Source organism: Desmodus rotundus, chromosome X, assembly GCF_022682495.2.
Source record: "Desmodus rotundus isolate HL8 chromosome X, HLdesRot8A.1, whole genome shotgun sequence".
Lineage (NCBI taxonomy): Eukaryota > Metazoa > Chordata > Mammalia > Chiroptera > Phyllostomidae > Desmodus > Desmodus rotundus.
This window is the reverse complement of record NC_071400.1, coordinates 98,602,339-98,627,601: the sequence shown is the minus strand read 5'-3', so window position 1 is coordinate 98,627,601 and position 25,263 is coordinate 98,602,339. Positions and strand designations below refer to the sequence as shown.

General features: G+C 53.4%; 1 protein-coding gene across 1 annotated transcript in view; it reads right to left on the bottom strand.

Annotated features, from left to right (window-relative positions):
• Positions 1–25,263, bottom strand: part of ANOS1 (anosmin 1) — a 105,760-nt gene that overhangs the window by 66,008 nt on the left and 14,489 nt on the right. The window contains exon 2 of the mRNA XM_071220246.1: positions 12,610–12,657. Within this exon, the coding sequence (XP_071076347.1) occupies positions 12,610–12,657 (48 nt within the window). The remainder of the gene's footprint in view (positions 1–12,609; positions 12,658–25,263) is intronic.

The following is a 25,263-nucleotide window of genomic DNA, read 5'->3' as shown; positions in this document are numbered from 1 at the left end:
GACTCAGCACCAGTGAGTGCTTCGGGTCCCCGGCTGCCGGGTGACACTGTCTCATTGAGAAATGCCACGTGAATGTGGCCAGTTGTTTGCTTCTCGGTTGTCCCTGCTTTCGTGACGGTCGCTTCCTTTCACCACCTTGGGAAGACTAACGTAAACACGTAACTGAGTTCTTCCTGCCGAAAAACGCGAAGAAGCAAACACGGCAGGAAACAGCCAGTGGCCCCCACCAGAGCAGACCGTCCCGGAGCTGGGATTGCAGGGGGGCTATTCCCAGCATCCCGGTGCCTCGGGCCCCAGCGAGACATTCCAGCACCCCAGACCCCGCTGCTCCTGGAGGAGTATGTTGAAAGGAGACACGCCCAAGGAGAACATCGGAGTGCACGGTGGAACTGAGGGGCGCCATGCTTCTCTCTGTTTCCTTCCCCGCGGACCTGGAATGCATGTGTGTTGCCTTCACCTGAAGCCGGGCGTCTCATACTCTGCACTCACCGAGGCAACAGCTGCGGTCTGAAGCATCAAACTATGGCCTCCCTAGGACTGCTCAGGACGGGTGTGTCCATTTCAGGGTCTGAAATGGTGGGACCCCCATTCACGTCAACATTTTGAAATATTCTCCGCTCACATAAGTCACTAGTATTGGAAAGTGAAGTGCTCAGCGAACTTGACCTTCAAAATAGTCAAGCAAGTAATTGGGGAAATGCTGACGGTGTCTCATTCTGGCACAGTGACCAAGTTTTGGTGACATTCGGTAACTGTGAAATTTGCAACACTGCGGTGTCTTCCAGCGGTAACTTCTCACGGCCGGGAGCAGTGTGGCAGCTTGTCGCCATGACCCCGAGGAATTTAGGGATGTGGGAAATGCTGCCATGGAACGGGCTCTGGGCCTCCGTGAGCATCTCAAGAGGGAACACTCAACATTCTCCCAAGTCCAAGAAGCAAACTGGACCGACGGGTTTGGCACTGGATGACCGGTGGCGTCTGTCCAGAAGGCGGACATGTACACCGCCCGTGATAAGAGGCCGGTATTTCCTGCCAGCCGGCAGACTGCTTGATAGCTGGAAAACTCAACTCTCACCTGGCCCGGTTCACGTGACGTGCCCTGAGATGAGTTCCAGCAACACCCGATAGCTGACGGCATCACCCACGCCGGCAATGAGCCCTCCCGCCTCCCACCCCAAACTGGCGGGCAACCAGCAGCGGCAGGAGTACCCGAGGGAAGACAGAGCCCGCTCCCGGCAGGGAGGTGTGGAAAGGGGAGAAATCCAGCCGTCACCGGGCCTTGGGATGCACAGTGGGAAGCCCTACACTTTAGAAGTTGCAAAGTCTGTCCCTAGTCTCTCCCCGAGCCCTACCCCAACGGGGTGCTCGGAGTGGCCGAAATTTCCCCTAAAATTCTAGCACGTACCACTGGTTCTGGTCCAGGTGAGGGCGTAGGGAAATGCTGTGCTTGCCTCCCTCCCACATCCAACCACATCAAAGCCACAGCTAAATTGTAGAACACTCACCCTGGACCACGAGCTGAAGACTAGCTAGATGTCACTCCTGTAACTAAGGACATGAAGAAGAAGCCATGGGCAGACCAGCCAGAGGGGCGGAGACATGGAACCCACTGGGGGTTAAGCATCGGGAAGGCTGTCTGGGCTGCAGGGGGCCCCCCTAAGCAAAGAGGGGTCCCCGCCCCACACTGGGCCCCGAGCCTGGAGCACCAGGGCCAGGAAGAGGAGACCCCCAGCATCTGGCTGTGACGTCAGTGGGGTGTCCATCTGCTGGATGCTCAGGCGACCCCGAAAGAGGCCATAGACAGACTCCCTTCCTCTGTCTCTACAAACCCGATTCCCCCCAAAGACAACCTCTGTGCTTACCTGCTCTCGCACAGGAAGAGCTTGGCATAGAACTGGTGGAAAAGGAATACTTTTAAATGATTCGAAGAATAAGCGAATGAATTATTTTAAAGAAAAAAGGAAGCTATGTTCGCAAAGCTGTCAGAATTCATTCCTTCGCTAAATATTTGCCGCCTCCGCCTTATTTTGTCACAAGAAGGGGAAGAGGCCTTCTCACGACATTTAACACTTATCCTTCATCACATGTTGTGAAGGCACCTGTGACATACGGGAGAACCTCACCTCCAGAAGACACCGTTTCAATGTGGGTTCTCACGAATATCTCCATTTCTCACGTTATGAGGTATTTATGACCGGTCACACAATTGACTTTAAGGAAGGGCATTTTCATGCTGACGAAGGCAAACTGTTTGATTTCAGTATTTGACACGGAAATATATTTTTCCAGAAAAGTGGGTCAGGGTGTGTAAAAATCGATTGTGTGTAGGTGAAAATTACATTTCCTGTACGGTTGTTTCTGACTGAGAGCATGCTAAATTCATCTTCTGAAGAGTCATTTTAAGCTGATTTAAAAAAGAAAAAAGCCCTGGCTGGTGTGGCTCAGTGGATTGAGTGCCGGCCTGTGAGCCAAAGGGTTGCTGGTTCGATTCCCAGTCAGGGTACATGCCTGGGTTGTGGGCCAGGTCCCCAGTAGGGGGAGCATGAAAGGCAACCACACACTGATGTTTCTCTCCCTCTCTTTTTCCACTCCTGCCCCTCTCTCTAAAAATGAATGAATGCAGTCTTTTAAATGAATGAATGAATGAATGAATAAAAGGTATAGGATACATTAAAAAAGAAAGAAAGAAATGAAAAGAACATTCCTGTGAGTGCTGAGCTGGGGTGGAAGCTTGAGCCAATGCCCAGGCCCACCGGGAGGCACACGGGTTTGTGTCTCAGGCAATACTTCCGCGCGGTGATAAAAACCAACCTCGTGCCAAAGAAAGCAACATTTGTATGTATTTTATGTCTCGATGCCACATAGTGTGTGTGTTTAGAAGACCATTCACGAAAGTATCCAATGACAGAAATGTTCTTAAGTTTCAATGGAAGAGTCAGGTCCCCAAAGAAATCACAGACACAGACTGGTTGACACTTCTGAGCCCATCCCGCTGTGCCAATGAGTTTACACACTTACTTTTGTAGCATGAAAACTTCAGTTCTCGGGGCTCACCACAGGGAAACTGTGTACAGAGCTCTCCAGGGGACACCCCCACTCCCCGTGCCGTATGTGGGCAAGGGAACCCCTCATCTGGCCGCCCGTCCTTGTGAACAGGCTGCTGAGGCTCAGCGGCGGGAGCCTCTGAGAGCTCAGAGGCTCTGAGTGGGAAGCTCAGCCTGGAGCGTTGGGAAGTTGACCCACAGCAGCAAGTGCCCCGTGTGGTGACCACAGGTGGCCGTTATAATCCCTGTGGGGGCCAGCGGTGCCTTTGCTCCCAGCATTTGGGAGTCATTCATTGCCAGCCCTGTCTGGTGGGCCTTAGCCCAGAACGCTGGCCCCAGGGGCTGCGTGGGTGCCGTCTGTGACCACGGCCTCGGCGCTGAGGCCGAGCCCCTGACTCACGCTGCTGCCGTTCCCCATCAGCTGCGCTCAGGCCAATGCTTCCCAGTGGGGCCGCCCCGAGCATCCTAGGGTGCTTCGCCACATCCCTGGTCTCTACCTGCTCCAGGCCAGGAGCACCCTCTCTCCCGATGTGTAACAACCACAGCGTTACAACTGCCCCCAAAGAGCAACTTCTCTCCCCAGTGTTGCTCACCGCCTCTCACGCCAAGGGCAGAGGAAGTGCATTTAAATTAGGGCCCCGTGGCGAAGCGTTTCCACAGGGCCATACATCGGAAAGGACCGGCAAGCAGGGGGTTGATTCGGAGTTTGAGGTGCAGCCGGCAGTGGTGTTTATCTGTGCAGGTGGAAGACGCCAGGAGGGAAGGAGGGGAAGGAGAGGCATTCCAAAAGCGGAGCCCTCGGTCTGCCTGCCCGATCGCAGAGGGCAAATGCCAGCGTCTTGTTTCTGTTAGAGTTTGGTGATTGAGAGAGAGAGCCTGCCGGCGTGTACTCTAAGCCCCATAAGCCTCTGTTTATGCTGCTGTCGGTGCCTCATCGATACAACCTTTCATGTCCACGGGCAAGGCGGGCCGTCGGGGCCTCAGGCCCGATGGACATGCAGTGCGTGACAGCCAGCATTTCCACACTGGGGTCTCGGCACCATCTCGTGGCCCACGGGCCTGGACGTGGGACTGCCAACCTCGGTTCCTTTCTCTGGCACATGTGTGGAACCAGGACTGGGCAGACGACAAGTGAGCGTTGAGAGAAGCCACGCCCTCTATGTCATTTAAGATTCCCTCGGCGTTCACGCCCCCTATAATATTCTCCATTTCCAGTGGGACAGAAACGGGGCAAAGGCGCCTCATGGTCCTTGTGTCTCCGTACAAGACACACTCACGCACACAGTGCAACAAGGAGAGAGGCAGGGTGTGGAGGACAAAAGGGGACATTGGGGAGCAGAGCCCGGCGCACTCCTGGGCTGCCAAACACAGCCAATGAGTGCACGCACTGTGAATCCACCCTGCGTCTTCAAAGTCCGGCCTGGGTCTAAGAAGACGGAGCCACAGGCTTGTTGGGGACCGGAACACCTCCCCGCCCACGCCGCCTCATGCAACGCGCTCGAGATGGCCCAGATTTACAGTTGACTGGGCCACACAGTCCCGTGGCTTTGTCCCAGATTCTCGGAAGGGATTACCACGGCGCCCGGAGAGCCTTGAAGAATAGGGAGGGCTGCTCAGGCTTCATGTGAATCCCAGGACTCCGTACACTGTGCTCATTGAGGCAGATAAAGCCAAGTTCAAGGCTCATTTAGTGCCTCGGAATGCAGCCCGAGTAAGTATCTTTCTGCGGCAGGATTGAGGAGGAGGGGAGGGTTATCCTCAGTACAGGCATTCTTTGCTGGCACAAAAAGGGAAAATAGGCATACATTGGGATGTCAAAGCCCACGCTGGCCTGCCCCGGGCCCCTGCCCGAGGACAACTCGCCGAACACGCCCTCCCCGGGGCCGAGGCATGAATCTTCCCGGCATCCTCGCCCCCCGGCCTTTGTGCAGTTTCTCTTGGGAAAGGGCGCATTCATCAGCAACCACCCAAGTTCAAGCTCTCAGCTGTGAGAACAGGGCTGCACGCCGGCCAAAGCCCACCCTTCATCAGCCAGCCTGCAGAGGCCCGCAACACAGAGGGCGAGCCAGGCAGCGCCCCCATTTCCTGCCAACAAGGCCCCCACCCTGGCACGGGAGAGAAGCCTGCAGAGGCGGCCATGCCCCTGAAACAGTCCTTCCTGGCGGGGCACAAGGCTGCTGCCGGCCCCATGGCGTCCACACTCCTGGTAAATGGCTCCCCGTGTGGAGGCTGACCCCGACTCAGTCCCCTGGGCTTCCTCACAGCACACGCGGTTGACTGAGGGGATGCGGCGGGATGCCACTTCCCCACCCACCAGCAAGCTGCCCCTGCCCGAGTCTGCCTTGGCCTCCCACTGACTGCAAAGGTGAAGACGCAGGTCCGCGTGACCGGAGCCCTCGGTCTAAGGACAAGCTCACTGCTGTTCCCTCCATGTCACTGGAGGGGGCGGTGACCGGGCTGCCACCCCGGCTCACACACATCTCTTTCTGCAGGCTTACATTTTCAGGACAGACTCCCAAGGCAGACGGACAAGGTCCTGTGTAGAAACAACATAAACCTTTGCTGCTAATCATAATCATAACAAGACAGGGGGAGACAGAGAGACAGAGAGAGAGACAGAGACAGAGAGAGAGAGAGAGAGACAGGTCTTTACAAAGGGTAGCCTTTACTCATTCCTTCCCTGTCACACATGGAAAATGAACTCACCCACACTGGCCCTGAAAAGGCCCCGATGAGAGAATTCCTTTCTTTATTGTCTACTTTTAAAGACTATTCTCTGACCCCTGCTATTTATGACTTAAGAGCTGTGAAGCCCGGGCCAAACCCCTTTGGCTCCGAATGGTGGGCACGAACAAAAGCTATTCACCTTCGTCCCACTTACCTCATTTCCCGGCCGGACCAGTTCGCCCCGCTCTGCCTGCTCTGCCCGGTTTAAGCCACAGTCTCTTGTTGGCTGGCCGGCGTGTGGTCATGCCGCGGCCCTCACTCTGCAGCTGGACAAGGGCTGCTGTGAATACAGATGTCTCATGGCCGCATCTCGGCTGAGCATGAAATTGTGCATGAAATGCTTCGGGAAGCTAAACAACCCATCGGGGCTGATGTATGGCCTGTCTCCCTCGTCAAGGGAGTCAAGGCAGTTTACAAAGATTCCTATGATACGGCCGCAAAGCAAAGCTTCAGTGGGCGAGGGAAATGGGATAAAGGGAAATCAACCTAAAAAAAAAAAAACCTGGGACAATGCACCAATACAGGGAGTCAGGCGTAAAGCTAGTTTCCCTTGTTGAGAATCGGTTGTTTTATCTTTGACCTTTATAACAGCCTATTCTAAGGGGGAAACGCGATTATTGGTAATGAGCATCTTCCCACGTTTCCCCCGAAATGTGGCCCAGCACGGCACAACGGAGCAACACCCCAGCAAGTGCCTGAGAGCCTGGGTGTGTGCAGCACTTTCTGAGAGTATCGCCCACGTTACCGCAACACGGGATTTCCTCCTGGGGGGTGACGTTCACTTGGTAACAGTACATAGTTGAGTCTTGTAATCCAGGCACAGATCTGGGAGGGTGTGGAAACTATGTGTCCATCAGGCACGTAACAATATTGTTTCTCTCTGGGGGCCATAGTTGAGTCTTGTAATCCAGGCACAGATCTGAGAGCGTCTGGAAACTATGTGTCCATCAGGCACGTAACAATATTGTTTCTCTCGGGACTTCGATGCTGGCGTCCAAGGCAAGTGTCCCAGTGCCACGGCTGTGTGGCCAGGTCGCCGTCACTTCACAGCCAGTAGGGCTGTCGGTAGCTCTGCCACCCACCGTGAAAACGAAGATCCTAAGGAGGACGTGTGTCTATAGAAAGGGTCCTGTGAGCTCCACGCAGACACGCAGCAGAGGCGAAGGCTATAGTTGGTGAGGGTCCACCATAGAAAGAGCCGTGTTCTCTTCCAACCGGAAGAAAACGGAAGACACAACCTCAGTGGTAGAGCCCATGTACTCGGCGGCAATAATTCAGGGGGGGAAATCACTTACCACAAATGCTCAGTTCAGACATCACCCCCCCCCCCCACACACACACACACACTCTCTCTCTCTCTCTCTTCACCTCACCCCGAGAGCATCATGCTGCAGGCATCAGATCTTACAAGGATCTTCTCTGACCCAGACTAGTTGCAAAAACACCAGGGTAGCTGAATGTAACTATGTAAAGGGGAGAGAGGTTCTTCTGATTAAAATGGGTAAAAGGTAACGATCTTGACAAAGGAAAAGTTATTTTAGCTCACAATAATGACCTATATTCCTTTTATCAGGAAAGTTACATAGCAACCAGGGAAAGCAGAGCTAGAATTGGAACCTAGCTGGGCTTTTCCTGGAAGGACTGCTCCCTACATAGAGAAACAATGTTTCCAATTGCTCTCCTTACAACATAGAGAAACAATGTTTGGGAGGTGAGTCCTCGCCATCCCAAAGAGGTTTGTCAGAGGGCTCCTGTGTAGGATTAGGTATGCCAGCTGGGCTTCACCCCCAGGTCAAGGATTGCCCACAGGACAGAGTCGAAATGATGAAAACAGAAAGGCAAGTGGGGACCCCCTGTGTTCCGGGGAGCGTTTTCACCCCGGGAGAGAATCTTTTGACAGGGACCTTCCTTGGGTAAGGTCGGGCAACACAGTACAACCTCATGTTCAATGTCTCCAAATTCTGCCACCCCCAGCTGTTGACACCCCAGTCTGCCTCCTGCAGAGCACACAGCCCTCCACCTTCGGTGGACCTTGGTGTCTTGGGCCAGCCACCACCCCAGGCACTCCGCACCCATGCACGCTCCGCGGCCTCCTGACGAGCACCTTACAACTTCCAAACGTCTGTCAGGGCGTCATCGGCAAGTAATGCGTCCTGACCGAGATGTTTTCACACGCGCAAACCGAGTTCCGTGTCTAAAGCCGAACTTCAGGAGCCCTTCTTCGACTGTGAACTTCAGAAGTGTCTTCGTTTGCCTGTGCTTTCGCCTGATGCAAAGACAGGTTGATAGGGAGAGATCCGGGAAGGGTGAGGACAGAGACCTGCAGGGGGGTGCGGCGTCCCTCCCGCCACAAGCCTGTGCTCTGGACTTTACAGCAGCTGGAAGTCTTTCACACCCGTAAAAATGAATGTGGAAAATGAGAAACACATTGGCCTTTTAATCCGTCACAGGTTGGGTTTAAACCTAAATAAGAATCTGTGCTTTCCCTTAAACAGCGATTGTGTGGGAAGCCTGCCTGTTTGACCAGCAAGCAGCTCGGCTAGTTTCTGGCCGAAAAGCGCCCCGGGGATGTTCCAGCCACCGCATGCTGACGATCACCCCAAAGCCCGTGACAGCTCTGGTCAAAGTTCGCAGCGGGTGGGCAGAGGATGGCTACTGTACGGAGGACAGCAGAACAAGGGCAGATCTGTGAGGGTATTTGGGCTGCGTGCGGCCTGCGCCCCTGGCTGGGATTAGAACCGGGGCCCGCTGCATTCCAGGGCCCCTGACAGATGGGGAGGGTGCGGGGCGGCAAGCCCCTGACTGCTGCAATCATTCACTCATCCATCCACCTGCCAGAAGGGGCCCTGCTGGGAGCCCTCAGCGCGCAGTCCTTCCTCCCTCCCCACTCCGCAAATGAGGCTCGGAAACCAGGTGTTGGTTTTGCATCTCACTTGAACATTCTTTGCTGTGTATCTCAAATCCCGCTCTCCGGTGCTCCCCACCCCTTCATACAACAGATGCTGGGCCTGCAAACTTCCCCGCACCGTGACAAGGGCCAGAGTCCTTGACAAGCATGTCGCACCCCTACGTCCTCCCTCAAGCTTGCTGGCCGCTGGACTTTCAATCACATATAGACAGACGGCCAACAAGTTCAAGTGCTCGGCTCCCTGAAGAGAGACGTCATCTCTTGGTGAGCACAAAGGAGTAAAGGCTGTCTGGGCAGTTGGAACGGTGGTACGTAGAGACATGGGGTTACAGGCTCGTCAGGCAGAGGTGCATCTTATTCAGCACACCACTGTCAGTTTGCACCCACAAGTACTTTTCCAAGTCACTGGCTGTTCTGCCTCTGCAATTCCTGCCCATGGCCCCAGCACGTCCGTGTGGCGGACAGTAAACACCCTCGGTAAGCATCAGCTTTGTCCTTGACATTGATGACGTAGCGTCAGGGACAATCGTCCCAGCATCAGAAGGGTTTACAACAGGCTTTCCGTGTCTTCAAACATGTAAAGCATCTGTTGCTGCTTCGAACTGGAGAGAAGTAAAGGGTGTCCGACACAGCCCATTTCCACGGGTTTTCACTTTTCCTCCTGAAGACAGGTTTTCTTTGGCGTCTAAGGGTGGATTTCCCCTTGTCGCCACATACATCAGAGAGCGTTTAGCCCAACACAAAAGCCGTCACGACCAGTCCCATTTGATTGTGTTTCGGAGATCCGAGCCTGACCCCGTAAATCTCGCAGCTGTCCGGGGAAGCCGGCCAGATGTGCGGGCAGGAGCCGCCCCGGCCCTCCTCACCTCTTACAGCCGGCTCCGGAAGAACCTGGGAACGGACTAGGACTTTGGAGCTAGAGGCCTTGCAGGCACCAAACTGCCACCGAGATCAAAGCCCCTCGCCCTGGGTCACCGAGTGATGGCTCTGCAACACGTACCCTCCAAACCAAATGGGAGACAAGCCAGTGACAGAGTGAGTACCCCCAAAGGGGGCAGATGGGCGTGCGTGCTCCCCAGGGTGCCACCAGGGTGCCATGAGGAGGTGCCAGGTTCAGAGGTCACGGAGCGAGCGCATCAAAGGATGAGGCGTTTTTATGAAGTAAATGCACGGCTCCCCTGCAAACACAAGCAGGCGTGGCTCAGAGATCCAGTTTAACTCAGGGCGTACAGCAAGGAGCAGGCAGGCGCTTCCATTTGGGTCAAAGGAGAGAGCCAGGGAGTATAAACGGGGGCCCGTTCCAAGGCTGGAACAGGTGGACAGACAGTGGAGAAGGGTCTGTGCATGGGGCGAGCATCTCGGCTCGGGACACAACTCGTCTGCATTTGCAGGGACAAGAGCAGACCCCATCACCATCTGCTTTCCACCACCGCCGAGCAGGAGAAGGGCTCGAAGGCCACCAACACCCTGGCTGGTGTGGCTCCGTAGATGGGGGTGCAGGAGGCCACAGGTACCCGGGCAGGAAGGTGATGTCAGAAGGCACGTCGGGGAAGTGCTGTCCCTGAGCAGACAGGAGGTCCCGAGGTGTAGGGTGCAGGCAGCAGGGCTCAGCCTAGGGGACAGCAGGCTCTTTCCAGCAGCCACGTGGGCGGCCTCGGAGGGTGGGAGACGCAGCAGCCTCAGGGACTCGGCCGGGGGAGAGATGAGGGCAGAGTGCTCCGGGAGGCGGCAGTTAGGGGGGGAAATGAGATCACATTCCAGAGGGAGGTTGCAGCTGTCAGGCTTCCCAGGGAGGAGCCAAAAGTGGGCAGAAAGTGTGCGGTTTCTGTAACATACTCCATAAACCTTATCTTTTAACATGTATGCAGAAAGCCGTACCGGCGACGTCATTTCTGGGTGTTTTTGTTTGTTTTTGTTCTGGTTCTTTCTGTTTTTGTTTTTTAATCTTCTGTCCCCATATTGGTTCAAAATAGTTTCCCAGGTTGTTGATTTCTCTGCGGTGCCGTGTAGGGAGCGGCGTGCCTCTACCCATTTGCTGAGTGAGCCCAGGACCACCACCCACTCTGTTTGTGCCTAAATGTCCTCGCCCAGGAAATGAGCTGAGCACCACTGCCCGCTGAGCCCTTTATCCTCCAGACCCGGAGGGAAAGCCCACCCGTGCTTCATGAAGCTCAGAACAAATACACATCGTCCTTCCGTGCAAAGGTGCGCAGTGATGTCCTTCCCAAGGGTGCGGACTAAACACACCCAGATTTTATTTTTAAATAGGCTTTGCAGCCTATTCCAAAGTTTCTGTTGCGCTTAGCTGTGGGTTATTGATGCGCGGTTGCTTTCGGGCCAAAGGAATTGATTTTTTTCTGCAAAACTCAGTCTCCAGGGTGAGCCTCGATCAGCCAGTTACAAATGTGGTTTAACCATCCGCAGTCCCCAGAGCTGCAACGTGCTTAATGGGTTTTTTTTTAACGCAGTTCATCGAGGGGCTGAAGGCATCGGGGGAGAGAGCTAGAGACCCAGGCAGGGAAGAAAACTAAACAAATCAAGTGAAATTAGTTCCCATGAGCCTCTTGCTGTCAAATGGCAAGTGGCTAAAAAAGGATCAATTCATTTTTGGACGGGATGAGGAGAAAGGGGGTGTTTGAATGAGAAATGATAGTGACACAACCAATTATTGTCTGCATAGCACCCAACGAAGACAAAACTGAAACACACGGCTTAGAGAATCTAGTCAGCCTGAAGGCTCTCTCTCTATACATAATGTATAAATTCAGCACAGTGAGAGATTAGCAACAATAACTGACCATAACATGCAACAGTGTAACAACTGACTGGAATAGGTGATGTGAATTCGGGCTCTGTCTCCGCCCGATCCCCATGCTGACCGCCCACATGGCTAGTGAGGGACAAATGGGCAGGGACTGTGGACCAGGGACACTGGGTATCCCAGGAGGAGGGAGTGGGACAGCTGGGAATTCCACCAGGACACTGAGACCAGCATGACACTTCCCACAATCATACAACAGTTCCGCTCTACTTTTAATAACATGTGTGTGTATTAAATGACAGAAGGCACGCATGAATGTGGGCATGGATCATTATAGTAACGTGTTACGCTTAGGAATATTATTCTATGCTCATTTACCTGGAGGCAATGCGTTTGACAGACCTTTCAAAATAATAATGTTCTTCATAGTTATGCCCCTGTAACACTGAGTCTTGCTCAGATCAAATCTGGGCTATGACATACAGGCATGCTTCGGTTTTAGGTGTAAAAGTCATATATACAAGGAAATGCCACCAAACACGATTGTGGCCCCAAACTGCTCCACTGTCTTTAGCAAATTTAAACCTCATTCATTTATATAACGAAATGTAATGAAAACCTGCTTCTTGAGTGCCACCAGAGAGCCTCCATGTTGGGAGGTTTCGGGAGTGAGGTACAAAGTTGATGCTATTAAAAATATACATGTGTATTATGACGACAAGTGTGGATGATATCTGTGCAACGTGACCTAGTCCCAATGGCAAAGAGACTGTCCACTTGAAGAATCAAATCATTTGACCGGCAGTTCTTACACACCAGGAAACTATATGCAAAATGACTTAGGCCTACGTGAAATATATTACATCTTCTGGTCTAGCCAGAAGGTGCTTTCTCCTTAAACGTTTTCAGGAAAAACATCACAGAGTAAAGAGAGAAATGAGGCGGTAGGCGCCCTGGCGGCAGGGGTGGGCACGCTAACGGACATGGAGCCTACACGTGTGATCCCACGCCACAGAGGAACAGACACGTGGCAGCCACGGCTGGGGACCGGGTGAGGAATACACGCCATTTGTCTGTACTGCAATTTTGCAGTTGCTGGTGACTCTATAATTATTCCAAAATTTAAAAGGTTTTAAAAAAATTAGTCATAAGAGTCATGAAGAACATACCTTCGAACACTGCTTGTGATTCTGGCACCAAACCAGGGAACCATTGTTCTGCGAAAAGAAACAGAAATATCGACACGTGAAACTTCTTTCTCAGGAAAAACTGCAAAGACATTTACGGGCGTGACTAGACTTTTTTAATATTCGCCTTAACCGGAGACCACTGTTGCTGTCCCGAGCGCCTCTGTTACAAAATGTGTTGCTAATAGAAGTCCGGCGTTACCCTAGACCGCACGCACGATGTACCCAACAAAGAGATGTAAATGAACAGTGATTCCCAGCGGTGCATGAGGAAGAGCGAGCCGTCGCTGCTGGCTCGCTCGGCAAGGGCAGGGAAGGGCACGCTCACCCCTTCCTGTCAGAGCAGTTTTGGCGAGTGCTCGGCACGCACCCAGCCGGCTGGGAGCTACCCACATCCCAGCAGGGGCAGCCTGAGCTTGGGACTCCGCTGCCCCCGGAAAAGCCTTCTCCTTCCCTTTTACTGGGCGAGTGACAGGAACGAGGCACTCACTATGCCCGTGCCTCGGTGTATCCGCCTGTAGAGCAAAGGGAGAAATCTCTCGCGTTACAAAAAAAAAAAATTAAAATAATAGCATGTTTAAAACGTATTTGTAATAACTTTATTGAGATAAAGCTCACATGCATACAAATCACTTATTTAAAGGGTACAATTCAGTGGCTTTTAGAATATTCAAAAGACCACGTGATGCTCTGCCAGTCGTTTTTAACCTTCCCGTCAAGCCGGACAGAAAGTGGTGCGCACGAGCTCTTGCTGCCTATTCCGTCCCCCACCCTCCCGCCCCCGGCAGCCACAGGTCTGCTTTGCAGCTCCTTAGCCTCACCTCCCCTGGGCCTTTCACACAAAGCAATCACACCATACGTGCCCTTCGGTGCCTGGCTGCTTTCACCTCCTAACATTCTGCATTACGCTACGTGGTGGGGTGTTTTTGCTTCATCACTATCGCCGCAAGTGCTGGTAGATCATTCCTGTTTGTTGTCTGATTCCGCAGCGTGGCGATGCCTCGTATTAGTCTTCCTCTTCCAATAATGTACCTTACTAAGCCCCATCCCTAATAATATGGCTTAATGACACAGGATTCCCAAAACCCCTGGATGGGTCTCAACCGGGCAGGGTTAGCAGCTGTCTTCTGCAGGGGAAGACCGCGAGCCTGAGTTCTGTCAGGCCCATGGGAAAGCTGAGGTATCCAACCTCTCCACCATGTGGTCCCCATGCCTCTGTACAGCCTTAACTCCCCCGAATGGCTGCACGTACCTACGCATCCAGGCGTACTTAACGAGTTCAGCTCCCCTGGTGCCAACCTACTCACCCGACCGAGCTGCCCTCTCTGGACATAGCATGTGCCTCCGGCAGATAGGGCAGGCCTGAGGCCGGGGGAGATCAGGGCGAGTCGGGGACGAGGGGAAGTGGGATTTGGGGCAGGTCTGCCTCTGAGGTGGAATTCGGCCGGGTTCGGGCCACAGCTGGATAGGACGTGGATGTGCCTCCATCATCGGCAGACCTGAAGTGTCGGTGGCAAGGGGGTATAACGCACAGCTGCGCAGTTCATAAAAGGAGCCCTTGGCTTGGAGCAAAGGGCAGGTTCTCGGGGGGCTGGGGCAGACAGACGGGGACAGTGGCACGGAGCAGGGGCCACACATGGGGACGCTGGGAGCGGCCGGCAGCTCCGCAGCACTTGGTAGTGACAGCCACCCTCCCGCTCTCTGCACGCGGGGTGTCTGTGCGTGCCCTGTGCGTGCCGGCTCCTGCTGGGGTGTCCCGGGAGCACGTCTGTCAGAGCACACCCTGCCTCCACGGGCGTGTTGCGTGCTCAGGGCCTCCCTGTTGCAAGCAAGGCGCACGGTCCTGCTGCGTGCTCTGAGAACCAGCCGTGGGGCCAGCTTCCCCGCCCTTTCCCTTCCAGGCTTTCTTCCCCTGGACAGACGACCAGGGCCTCTGCGGGGAACGAGGGGCCTTCATTGCCCCTGCGTTGGCTGCTTTGCTGTCCACGGGTATATCACACCCTCTGCTGCCCCGGGCTGTGCTGCCTTTGACCTAACTCTGAGCTCCCCCACTGCAGTGCCGCCCAGGAGGTAGGGGGCCCTGTTTCCGCTCTGCCTGAACGTTCCACACTGGCCGCCGACTGGTTCCTGCTGGCGCCAGACTCAGATGTCCTTCAAAGCCGGGCCATGTGACTGGGCTGTAGAAGTAGGCACTGCAGGCCCCAAGGGCGTGATGGCCAAAAAATACTACCGAGGGGTAGCGTGCCTCCGATAGTGTGGTTACCAAAACGTGCTGTTGCACTACTGGGCGCTCCCCTCCCTGGCGCTGGCGCTGGCCTCTGGCATAGGCACCCCCATCAGCATCTTCCATCCGGCCCAGGGTGCGGTTCCCCATCTCCAGGTAACACACAGGGGGTCGACCGACCGGCCGACTGAAGCGTGCACAGTCACAAAGCCAGTGGCTGCAGCCAGCCGCAGGGGACAGGGTGTGTCTCCGGGGGCGTCTCCAGGGGCTCTGGGCCAGCCCCAGCCTCTAGCCTTGCAGGGACAGGTGAGAGGCGGGCCCCCAATCCCGCATCTCAGGACATCCGTGTGGGTGGGTGCAGAGAATAGGAATGGAGGCTGGGGACATGGGTAGAAGGCAGGTGGCAGTGGGTGATGACTTATCACTGGAAAAAAGTTCTTTTAGTTCACGTGAGAGGTTTAAAAATCAGAGAGAGCTGTGGGAAGTTCTCTGCAGGGCTCACCTGGGTAACACCCTTCTGCTCCCCCAGACAGTGGGTGAAAGGGCCGAGCCCCAAGAACAAACACGGAGAGAAGGCAGCAGTGAAGACTGCCGGCAGGGACCCCGTGGGAAACTAGGGCGCCCCCACCCATGGGCTCAGACACCTTCCAAACCCACAAAGAAACCCGCGTCCGCGGGACCTGCCAAAGCTGCTTTGAGTTACCGAGAGTGAATATCAGTGCAGACCCACACCCACGTATGCTCACTGTCAGCCAAACATCCCACCAATCGTGGGACAGAAAGCCCCGTCCTTCGAAAGAAACATTTGCGGCAACAGCAAGCCATCCCAAAACATGACTCACTATGATGGCACCGACTGTTAAGACTGAAGACAGCATGTCCAAGGGTGCTCGGGGAGATTAAAATGATAATCCAGGCAAAGCATTTAGCAGAACACAGAGGGCGTGTCAGGGGAGGGGGAAAGTCCATTGCTTTGCAATTATTACTGCTTTTATCCACGGGGGGAGCCGTCCCGCATTGCAAATGTCCCGGTCGGATGCACAACACGCATCCACTCTCGGTAACCTGGCAGCGAGGCTGAGAAGGGCCCATCGCATGTTCCTCCCTGGGGGGAGCAAGCCTTTCCCTGTTTGCCCAGGTGAGTGAAGAGTGGGCAACACAGTTTTTCCATGCACAAGTTTTCTATACACACACACACACACACACACACACCCGCCCCAGAACATGTCCATCTTTGCGTTTCAGGCTTCCTGTTTTCCTTAAAACAACCCCTCCCCTTGTTAAGCTTTTGCAGCTATTCACGCTTTTGCCTTAATCTATCATCATCCTACCCCCTATTCCTCCCCACAAAGGATTTCTAAGAAGCCTGGCTAATGCCATCCCGGATGTCTGTAAACCCCCAGCCGCCGCGTTCCGGCCAGGTGTGCGCCCTCCGCTGAGACTGCCTACCTGCAATGCTCTCTGAGCAGGTGAGCAGCACCAAAACATCAGAGCCGTTTCAACATCCCCCGCCCTAGGGGAAGTTCTTGCTCACACGACAACAGCCTTCACCAGGTAAGCCAGTCGACAACGAAAATAAAACAGTATTTGCAATACCGTCCTGTTCTGGCGGCGACCCAACAAAATAAAGAGGCCAAGCAACAGCATTAGGCAGGGAAGCTGTTGCCTCTAGACTCGGGGATGGGACCGCCGGAAAGGATCAGACAGCGGGGCTTTTGAAAGTCCGTCAGGATGACATCGTGTAGTTTATTGGTTTTACCAGATCAAACGTGAGCACTCGTCAATTCCCCTTTCAAAGAGTTTATACAAGTTCCATCACCTGCCCCCACGCTGTCTCCGTGACATGTTCAAAGTTCCTCCAAAAAGCCTTTTGATTTTTTTTCTCCAGAAAGCAAAAATAATTCTTCAAAAGCTCTGAATGGAGAAAATGCTTCATTCAGTCACACGCCACCCCGGAGGAGAGGACAGAGATGAAGGAAAAGTGGTTATCTAGACACGGCGATCTGAAAAGACGGCAGAGGAGTAAAACAGGTCCCCCTTTTCTTTGAAGCTGCCCAGGTGTGGGTGGGGAGACGTCACACGGGTCATCGATTTGCAGTTTTGGAAAAACACCAAAGTCTTGTCCAGCGCAGGACCGGAGGTTCGACCCCGAAACCACTCCCGAAAACCCATGACAGACCACACCTTTCCCACTCAGCCCCGGAAAACCACAAAGAATTAGCTATTCCTCTCTACGGACTACGTTGTTCTCATGCCAATGTAAGTCTTACAAAATAAAAGCAGGCATTAAAATGTAAATTAATTCAGAATATTTTCCTCGCATCTTGGAAGCGTGGAACAATATATTTGATTTCATTTCCTGTTACCAGGATGTTCTTTTCTGTTGTCCGTACACTCGGAAGTTTCTCGTTTGTTCAACAGCAGCTAAACGACACAGGAAGCCAAGGGGCTAATGTTGAAGCTACCCCTTTCCACGGCTCAAAAGATGCTTTAAAAAAAAAATCTTTGCTCGTAACCATCTCAACTGTAAACTGCATTGAAAATTTGCCGGGAGCCTTAAACGCAGATGACTTAAGAGAGAGAGGCCAACCTGAAAAGGCTCCAGGTGGTAGGGTTCCAGCTCTGTGATGTTCCCGAAAAGGAAAAACTATGGGGACAATAAAGGGAAGAGCGGTGGCCGGAGTTTGGGGAGGGGGGCATGAACAGATGGAGCACAGAGGCTGTTCGGGGCAGTGAGTGCTCTGTGCAATGCGACACAGGTGAGTACCTGTCGGCATGCATCTGTCCAGACCCACAGAACGGACCACAGCAAGAGGGACCCTCTGTGACCTATGGACCCTGGTGATAAGGATGTGCCCGAGCAGGTCCATCATGGTGACAAATGTGCCTTTGCAGGGGACACGCTGATAGTGGGGACCTTATGCGTGTGAGGGCGGTCCGGGGAGTGTGGGGACTCCTGGTATGTCTGCTACATGTCTCTGTGAACCTCTGTTTTTCCTGCTCCAAAGCAAAGGCTCCTTCGAAGGGGGCAAAGTGAGGTGTGTGTATTTTTGTCTCCTGAGTAAGATTTCTTCCCAGTGTTCTGCCTCATTCTCAGTAAAAGGCCTGGACTGTGAGCACATCCATAGGCTTCCCCCGCCCCCGCCACACTGGAATGCGGCCTCGCACACCCCTGGCGGCTTCACTTCTTCACACCTGGCAACTTGCGTGGGAATAAAGACCCTTGGCCAGTGTTGTCCCTGCACCCAGCCCTTCTGCCTCTACCAGCTCAACTCTCACGCACTGCAAATGCCCCTTCCTCCAGGAAGCCTTCCCTGACCACCACGGGTGCCCTTGTTGCACACTCTTGCAGCTCCCACTTCCCTTCCAAAGCATTCTATCACGGCTGACGAGAAATACTGCCTTTTTATTGTTGTTACCTGGTGATCATCTGTCTCCCAGCCTGTGATCACCTTGGACACTGACACAAGTCTACTTGTATCTCTCCTGCTCACCACTGGCTCCCCCTTGAACTTAACGCACACGAGGGATCAAAAAACCCATACATGGAATAGGGAGTCACACACGGGAATTTTAACTTCCATCTTGAGGTCGTGAGGAGCTGAAAAGAAGGAAATACACCGAGGGAGGTGGCCAAATTCTTCATCTCCGGGCGGAGCTTGCAGGGAGTTAGGTCCACTGTTTGTACGGTATAGCAGCGGTCCCCAAGCTTCTTGGCATCGCAGGCTGGTTTTGTGGAAGATGTGGCTTGAGGGGAGGAGGGGGAGACAGCAGGAGGAGCTCAGGTGAGCTTCACTCCCCCCGCTGTGGGTAGGGAGATGGGGAGGCAGAAGGCAGAGCTCAGGTGAGGTCTGCTTGCAGCCTGGTTCGTAAGGGTAGCAGTCTGTGCCCTAGAGGTTGGGGGAGAACCCTATCTTACAAACGTCCGAGAGACCTGGCCCACCAACACTGAAACCGAACAAAACCCTGCATTCTGAATTGAATACAAATTGTTTAAGACACAAACATGCTGACTATATTTTATAGACGTATATAACCAGAGTCACCCAAGGAAATGTGCCACATAGGGAACCGTTTGCCTGTGAGTTTGGACCAGGAGCGTGCTAGTGCCTTCTCCTTGTGGGAAAGCATCTGACAAGGGTGGGTTTTTTTCCCCACCTGCTGCCCCTTTAGAACTGCGGGCCCCACCACGGACCCGGGGGTCCTGGCATCTCCTAGGCTTTCCAACTGCCACCTCCCCCGCAGGGCCTGCCAGGTCCTCCTCCTCTCCTGCCGCAGCTAAGAGTTCAGACGTTTTCTCTGAGCCACGTTCTATTTTAAAATTCATAGTACCAGGAGAAAATGCTAGGACGTCACACCCTCTCCACAAGATCACGTAAAACCCGACATTCCAAGACAGAAGAAGTGAGTCGTGTGGGAGAAAGAATCCCACCTTAGGCAGGTTAGAGCATTGCATGGAGTAACGAAGGTCTCCTAAGTGGCTGCTACTACAAAGGATGGGGGGGGGGGGACGAGGGGCGGGAGCCATAGGGGGCCTGCTATGCACAGCACCACTGCGGCCTTGCTCCTGGGCAAGCTGGGACCTGCACAAGTGTCCATAGAGACCGAGGGGACCCAGGCCGATGCAGGCTGAGACCCCGTCACTGTGGCATTGGTCCTTCACTTGCAAATTGGGCACGCGTTCCCACCACTGCAGGAGCCTGGCCCCAGCCCCCACACCCACTTGTCTGGGAGGTGACGCTGTCCTGATGAAGGACAGAAAGGGAGAGGTCGGGCAGAGCGCAGGTGTTGCCGGAAGGGCCACGGTAGCCGTGAATGACCGTGAGCATCCAAGTGAGCGGCTTGTGTGTCCGTGGGTCCTCACCGACCACACCCACTCCCAGTTCTGTCCCTTCCTGTGGGGCTTCCCTGCCTTTCCCTTCAATCCTGCAAAATGCAAATGACAGGAGAAGAAAACACTAAACCTCCCTCCCGGACCACAGGATGGGCACTGTGCAAACAGGCACAGCACGGCTGTGAGCAGATGAATGATGCCCTTTCTCCTCGGAAGACCGCCCTTCAGCCATTATCCTCATTTTGCCATTTTTAAAAAATGCCTTAGGGCTGCATAACCGTGGATGTTCTCGCCATGGCTTCTTAGACCCATGAAACCTCACAGCAAGGCACGCTGGCTCTCCACATACCCCCTTTCTGTCCCATACGGACACTCGTCATCCTTGTTTGGGGGACCGTCCCTGCCGCCCCACAGCTGCATGAAAATGAACTCACTCTGGGTGAGCGTCCCTCGCACAAATACTTTCTAGAAAGTGGGTCTCTGGTGAGAAGGTGCAGGGAAGCCCCCGGGGCACGTGGGGTTCCCTCCCCCACAAACACCCAAAGCAAACCCAGCATCCGATTCAGTGATCTCGACATGGCATGAGCAGAGAGAGTTTCTACTGACGTGCAGCTGGGCTGACGGGGTTTCTCGGGCCCTTCGTTCCCCGCCAGTGAAATCAGGACTGAGATGATTTTCCAAGAGACGCGAGTCCATGGGGAGGTAGTTGAACAGGACACAGAAGACCCGCTGGGGCTGTGGGTACAGTGCATGGCTGCCCAGCTCCGGTGCCCCACGCTCCATCCCCAATGCCCCCCTCGTGGTTGAGAACACTACCCAGGAGCAGTCCGAGCTCAGATCTCAAAACCCAGGAACACACGCCATGTGCCGTGCAGCCTGCGGAAACCGTTCGCTGGGCCTCGTGCTTCCAGGAGGAAGCTGCAATCAAGGAGAGTCCATGGAGGCACATTTCTTGTAAAAGCTGAGCGAGTTGACGAAATTAACCAAGCCTTGGCAGGGAGGGACAGCTGCGGGGAAGAGTCGCCCTGGCCAGTGGTGAAGGGGAAGGTGGAGTCTCCTCGTACAGCTTGGGGCGTCCACAGGTTTCAGCCCAGCCAGGAACACAGCTCCTCATTCCAAGTCCCCACAAGCTCTTCCTCCTCCACCAAGATGATTTAGAACCAGAGACAACCTCGCTTCAACGCGATACATTGTCCCTAAAAGTAACCACTGTTTCTTCCAAGGATACCCACCAAAAGAGGTTCGTTCACTATGTGTCAACTTGCATCTCTGCTATTTTTTTCATCGGTGCTTTTAAAAGCAACTTCAGTGTGAGGCTATGTCCCAAACAACTGAAATATTTTCTAAAAAAAAAAAAAAAAAATCATGCCGGGCCATCCCACAGTTTCCGTAAAGAATTAAAACCATTATCGAAGCAGACAAAAATGCGAGCGCGAGGCAGAAAAACAATTTAAACACGTAACTTGACACAGTTCTTAATGACACCCTGCACTAGAATTACGATGGGCTGCGGATGTAAAACTCGCTACAGTAACGCTTTGTGACTGGCGGTGTTGAGGCATCTCCTGCGGTCTTCCCTTTGCTTAATGGTTGCTGTGGCTGTTCCGTTTTCACTGGTCGATGTTCTGTGCAGGGACAAACTAGACTAATAATAATCAGGAGAAACTTTAGCAAACAGTAAAGGCAGATAGCCAGCCACTGAAAGGGTGACTTCATCAGACCCCATGGCTAACGTGGGGTTCAGTCGGTTCTACCTGGGCAGAGTAATGTGCTAAAGATGTTCACAGAGTAATTAAAAGCCACTTTCTTTATTATTATGTCAAAACGTAGTGACGGCTCTTAGAATTCGGACTTCTCCACAGTGACTCACGGCAGACACATAGGCCCATGTGGCCTTCTTCTAAATCCCCCCTGGTCACCTTCTGTGCCAACGGTTTGCATCCGCGGGCACTCCGTTAGCCCCTCTCTGTGAAGGCACCAGGTTCATTCCGGGAAAGGCCGGGCCTGTTCTCCTCCGCCAGGACGAGAGACGGGAAGCACAGTGTGACTCCGAATACCCACGCAGACTGTTTGTAAACTCCAGCATTCTGACGTGATGATACCATGTAATTACACATCAGCAAAGACCCTGGAGGGTCATTCAATCCCTCTTCTTGCTGAAAACAAGACCAATGTGACTCGCTAATGACATGTCATTGCCTTATGGTACAAGGAACTTTCCGAGGGAGAGAGGGTACCATCTCCCGGCACATGATATCTGTCTCCCTGGTCTTTCCCTCCCGGAATTGCTGCCCAAACCTCTCCGACCCAGGAAAGAATGAAGGCGGGGGAAGACTTATTAACTTTCAGACTTTCTGTCCGCTAACACTTTATGTTTTTATTAACGAAATCGTCTAAGAAGTCTCTCCAAAACAGTTGCAATGCCTAAGAAAAAGGTCAACAGCAAATGAGAAACGCAACACGCAGTCCATCCGGTATGAATATTAGGAAGGAAGGTGATTCGGTTCCGCAATACGCAAAGGCGGGACCAATATGATGATGTACACAACCCAGATGCTGGATGTGAACTTGACCTGGGGGACTTTTTGAAAAATGCTGAGCGGTGGTGGAGGGGAAGGGGAAGGGAAGAACGGGTGAGGAGGGAGGTTGTAAGAATCCAGGGAGATCAGGAAACCTCGGAATTACCCGGCCCAGAGCTGTGTGGCCACACCGGGTCCCTCAATGTCGTGGATTTGAGTACCATGTGAAAGCCACGGCCAATACTAGCAACATGAGATTCTGAGGAAAATTCTAGATCATGAGCATTCCGAGAGCTCGTTGTGGTTCAAGGGCAACATTCTGCCTTTGCCGACCAGGACAGCAGCGGCGCCCAGCAGAGAAGCACACTGCTGGTTCCAACAAGAAGAATGTTGGGAGAGAGAGCTCGTCCAGCTTGGGGGCCAAAGACCCTTCTTCACATTCCAGGTTACGTATCCACCATCGCGTGTGAGCCCTGGAAAAGTTAATGTCTTCCGTTCTCAGATGAGAAGAATGGGGTTTCCTAACTCTTCTCAGACAAGTTCCTGACGGCTACGTGGCTGCTGGGTCGTGTGAGGTCTTCCGAAAGGCGCAGTACCCATGAAGACACAACGTCAGTGCGGTTCCTCAACGCCGAGCTGTAGGAATTGAGTTGAGAGCCCATAAATCCCTATAGGAGACCAGGAAACTCCAGCAACAGCCTGGGCTCAGGCCCAACCTGGAGGGAGCCGCAGCCGGGAGGAGAGTGGAGGGGTTTAGAAAGAGGTCGCAGAGGGACTTGGGGTCCCTGTGGCCCCAAAGCCCTCTGAGGTGTCGGATACAAAGGGTTAGGATGTAGTCAAAGAGAAAACCCCGGCTCCCCAAATGGCCTCGCTTAGGCTAAAGCCCACGACACCCAAGCTAGACATAATGCCTGACGTAACTGCTGCTAACCGCAACGCACACTCCTTATGTCCAACTGTTCGTCCAGTTTGGGGTTGAAAAAGAAAATGGCCCCCTCAAGGAAGCATGGGAGAAGCAGACGGTGAGGATGAGATGGGCCGGCCGAGCTCAGTGCCCCCTTCCCCAGCGGCCAGCAATCCCTCCTTACTGTATGTGGCGTCCTCTCCAGCCTGCATCCACACCCTCAATGGCATGTCCTTGACCTTCCTCTCGTGGCTGCCTGTGAGCCTTAGTAAGCACTGCATAAGCTGGGGTGGGGGAAGGCTGGTCAGAGGAGGAAAGCTGGGGCCGGAACGCAGAGCACAGGACACGTCATGGCTAGAGCCGGCACATCTTACCAAGCAGAGGAGGCACCAGAGAGAAACCTAAAGCGTCCCTAACGCTCCAGCAGCACTCTCAACGTGGGCCGTGCAGCCAGGGCATCCCTGGAAGCTTGTGAGACATGCCATAGCTTGGGGGTGCCCCAGACACACACGTCTGGGTCCTTTCTCCTGCTTCCCGGGCATGTCCCAGGGCTCCAGGTATGGAAAAACATGATCCTCTTGGTCAAGTAATATGATAATCTTTGGTGGGGGTGTATGTCATTTTCAACCACGTCAAGTCCATGTCTGCTTCGGAACCTGCCAAGTCCACGCTCGGGAGCAGAGAGAGTTCAAGGTCACAGCATCCAGCGCAATCCAGGCCCCGCCCCCCGGGTCTCCAAGCAGCCTTGGCTTCACTCCAGCCTACATGCATCTTTGTAAAAAACCGCTGAAGGAAGGCGCTATTTATTGTTCTGGGAGGCAGTGAGGGGAAAAAGCAAGGTGGACTTTGAACGGCACTCCCAAAGCCCCCTGTGAGTTCTCAAAGTGGATTCCGGACAGCTGGGAACCTCGAGAGGTGCGATCCGTCATTCGTGATAAGCTGCCCCCGCCAGACTCGCCGAGGCCGGGATCCTGGCACGCGGACCAGCAGAGGTCAGAGATTAATGTGAAATCACGCAGCTAATGACTCACGCGCGTGAACAGTAGCTACGAAGCATAGAACTCCACACACCAGAAACCGGCCACTGTCTCTATTGCGACTACCGGCCACTGAAAAATGTTCTCCTTGAACCATGGACAAGGCCCCATAAATGAAAACTTTTATTTTTCCATCACACTGGTGCGGAATATTGTCATAGCACATTTTGGGACGCACTCAACAAATCCCATGTTAACGTCAGAGCAAAGTCTGCCACCTGCACAAAAGCTGGAAGAGCCAAGATTTAGCTGAGTTTCTTGTGTTTTGGGGGGAAATCTAAGCAGGTAAAAGAATTACTAGAACTGCATGGGGCTTTTTTCCATTGTAGCCGGCCTCACTGAGTGCTGGGTGCTTGTCACACTGTTTCCTTGTGGCACATGCTTTTTCACGGGGCTGATTTATGTGCTCCTCATTAGAGAGGGCAGAATAATTAATCACACTAAAACAGAGCACCTGAGAGTCTATTAAACCCTGGCGTATGTAGTATTCCAGCTCATCCATCATGCTTCTGAGGGGTTTCAGTATGAACTTCAAAACGGAGCCTGTTTTAATGAGAGATCGCTTGAGAAAACATGATGAATTCAATGTGATAGCAGACAAAGAGCAATAACCCTGGGAAAAACTGCTCTGCAAAAAAAAAAAAAAGAAAAGAAAAGAAAAAGAAAGTCAGTTCCCAGAAAAAGGTGTTACCTGCAGGATTAGAAGCACCCAGCACCTGGAACTCAGGGGTGTGTTCACACACGAACACAGGACCTAGAATTCAACACCTAGAATTCCCTCCTCACACAGCGTCTGCCCAGGATTTCACATTTCAGTTAAAAATTCAGCTTCTCCTCTTTGCCCACATCAGAGGGGAACAGACCTCTCTGAGTGCGAAAAGCACATGCAAGATGTTAAAAGTTAACATCTACAAAACTAACCACTAGTAAAGAAACTTCGAAGGGTAAGTGTTTTTAAATTGAAAATTTCAGTTTCTAAAAAATGTTCTGTTTTAGACAAAAGATTTACAGCCGTATTAGCAAAATTGAGAGGAAGGTTCAGAGAGCCCCCACGTAAGCCCCCAAGCCGCCCGGCACAGCTGGCCCAGGACGAACATCCCCCGACGGTGCACCGGCTA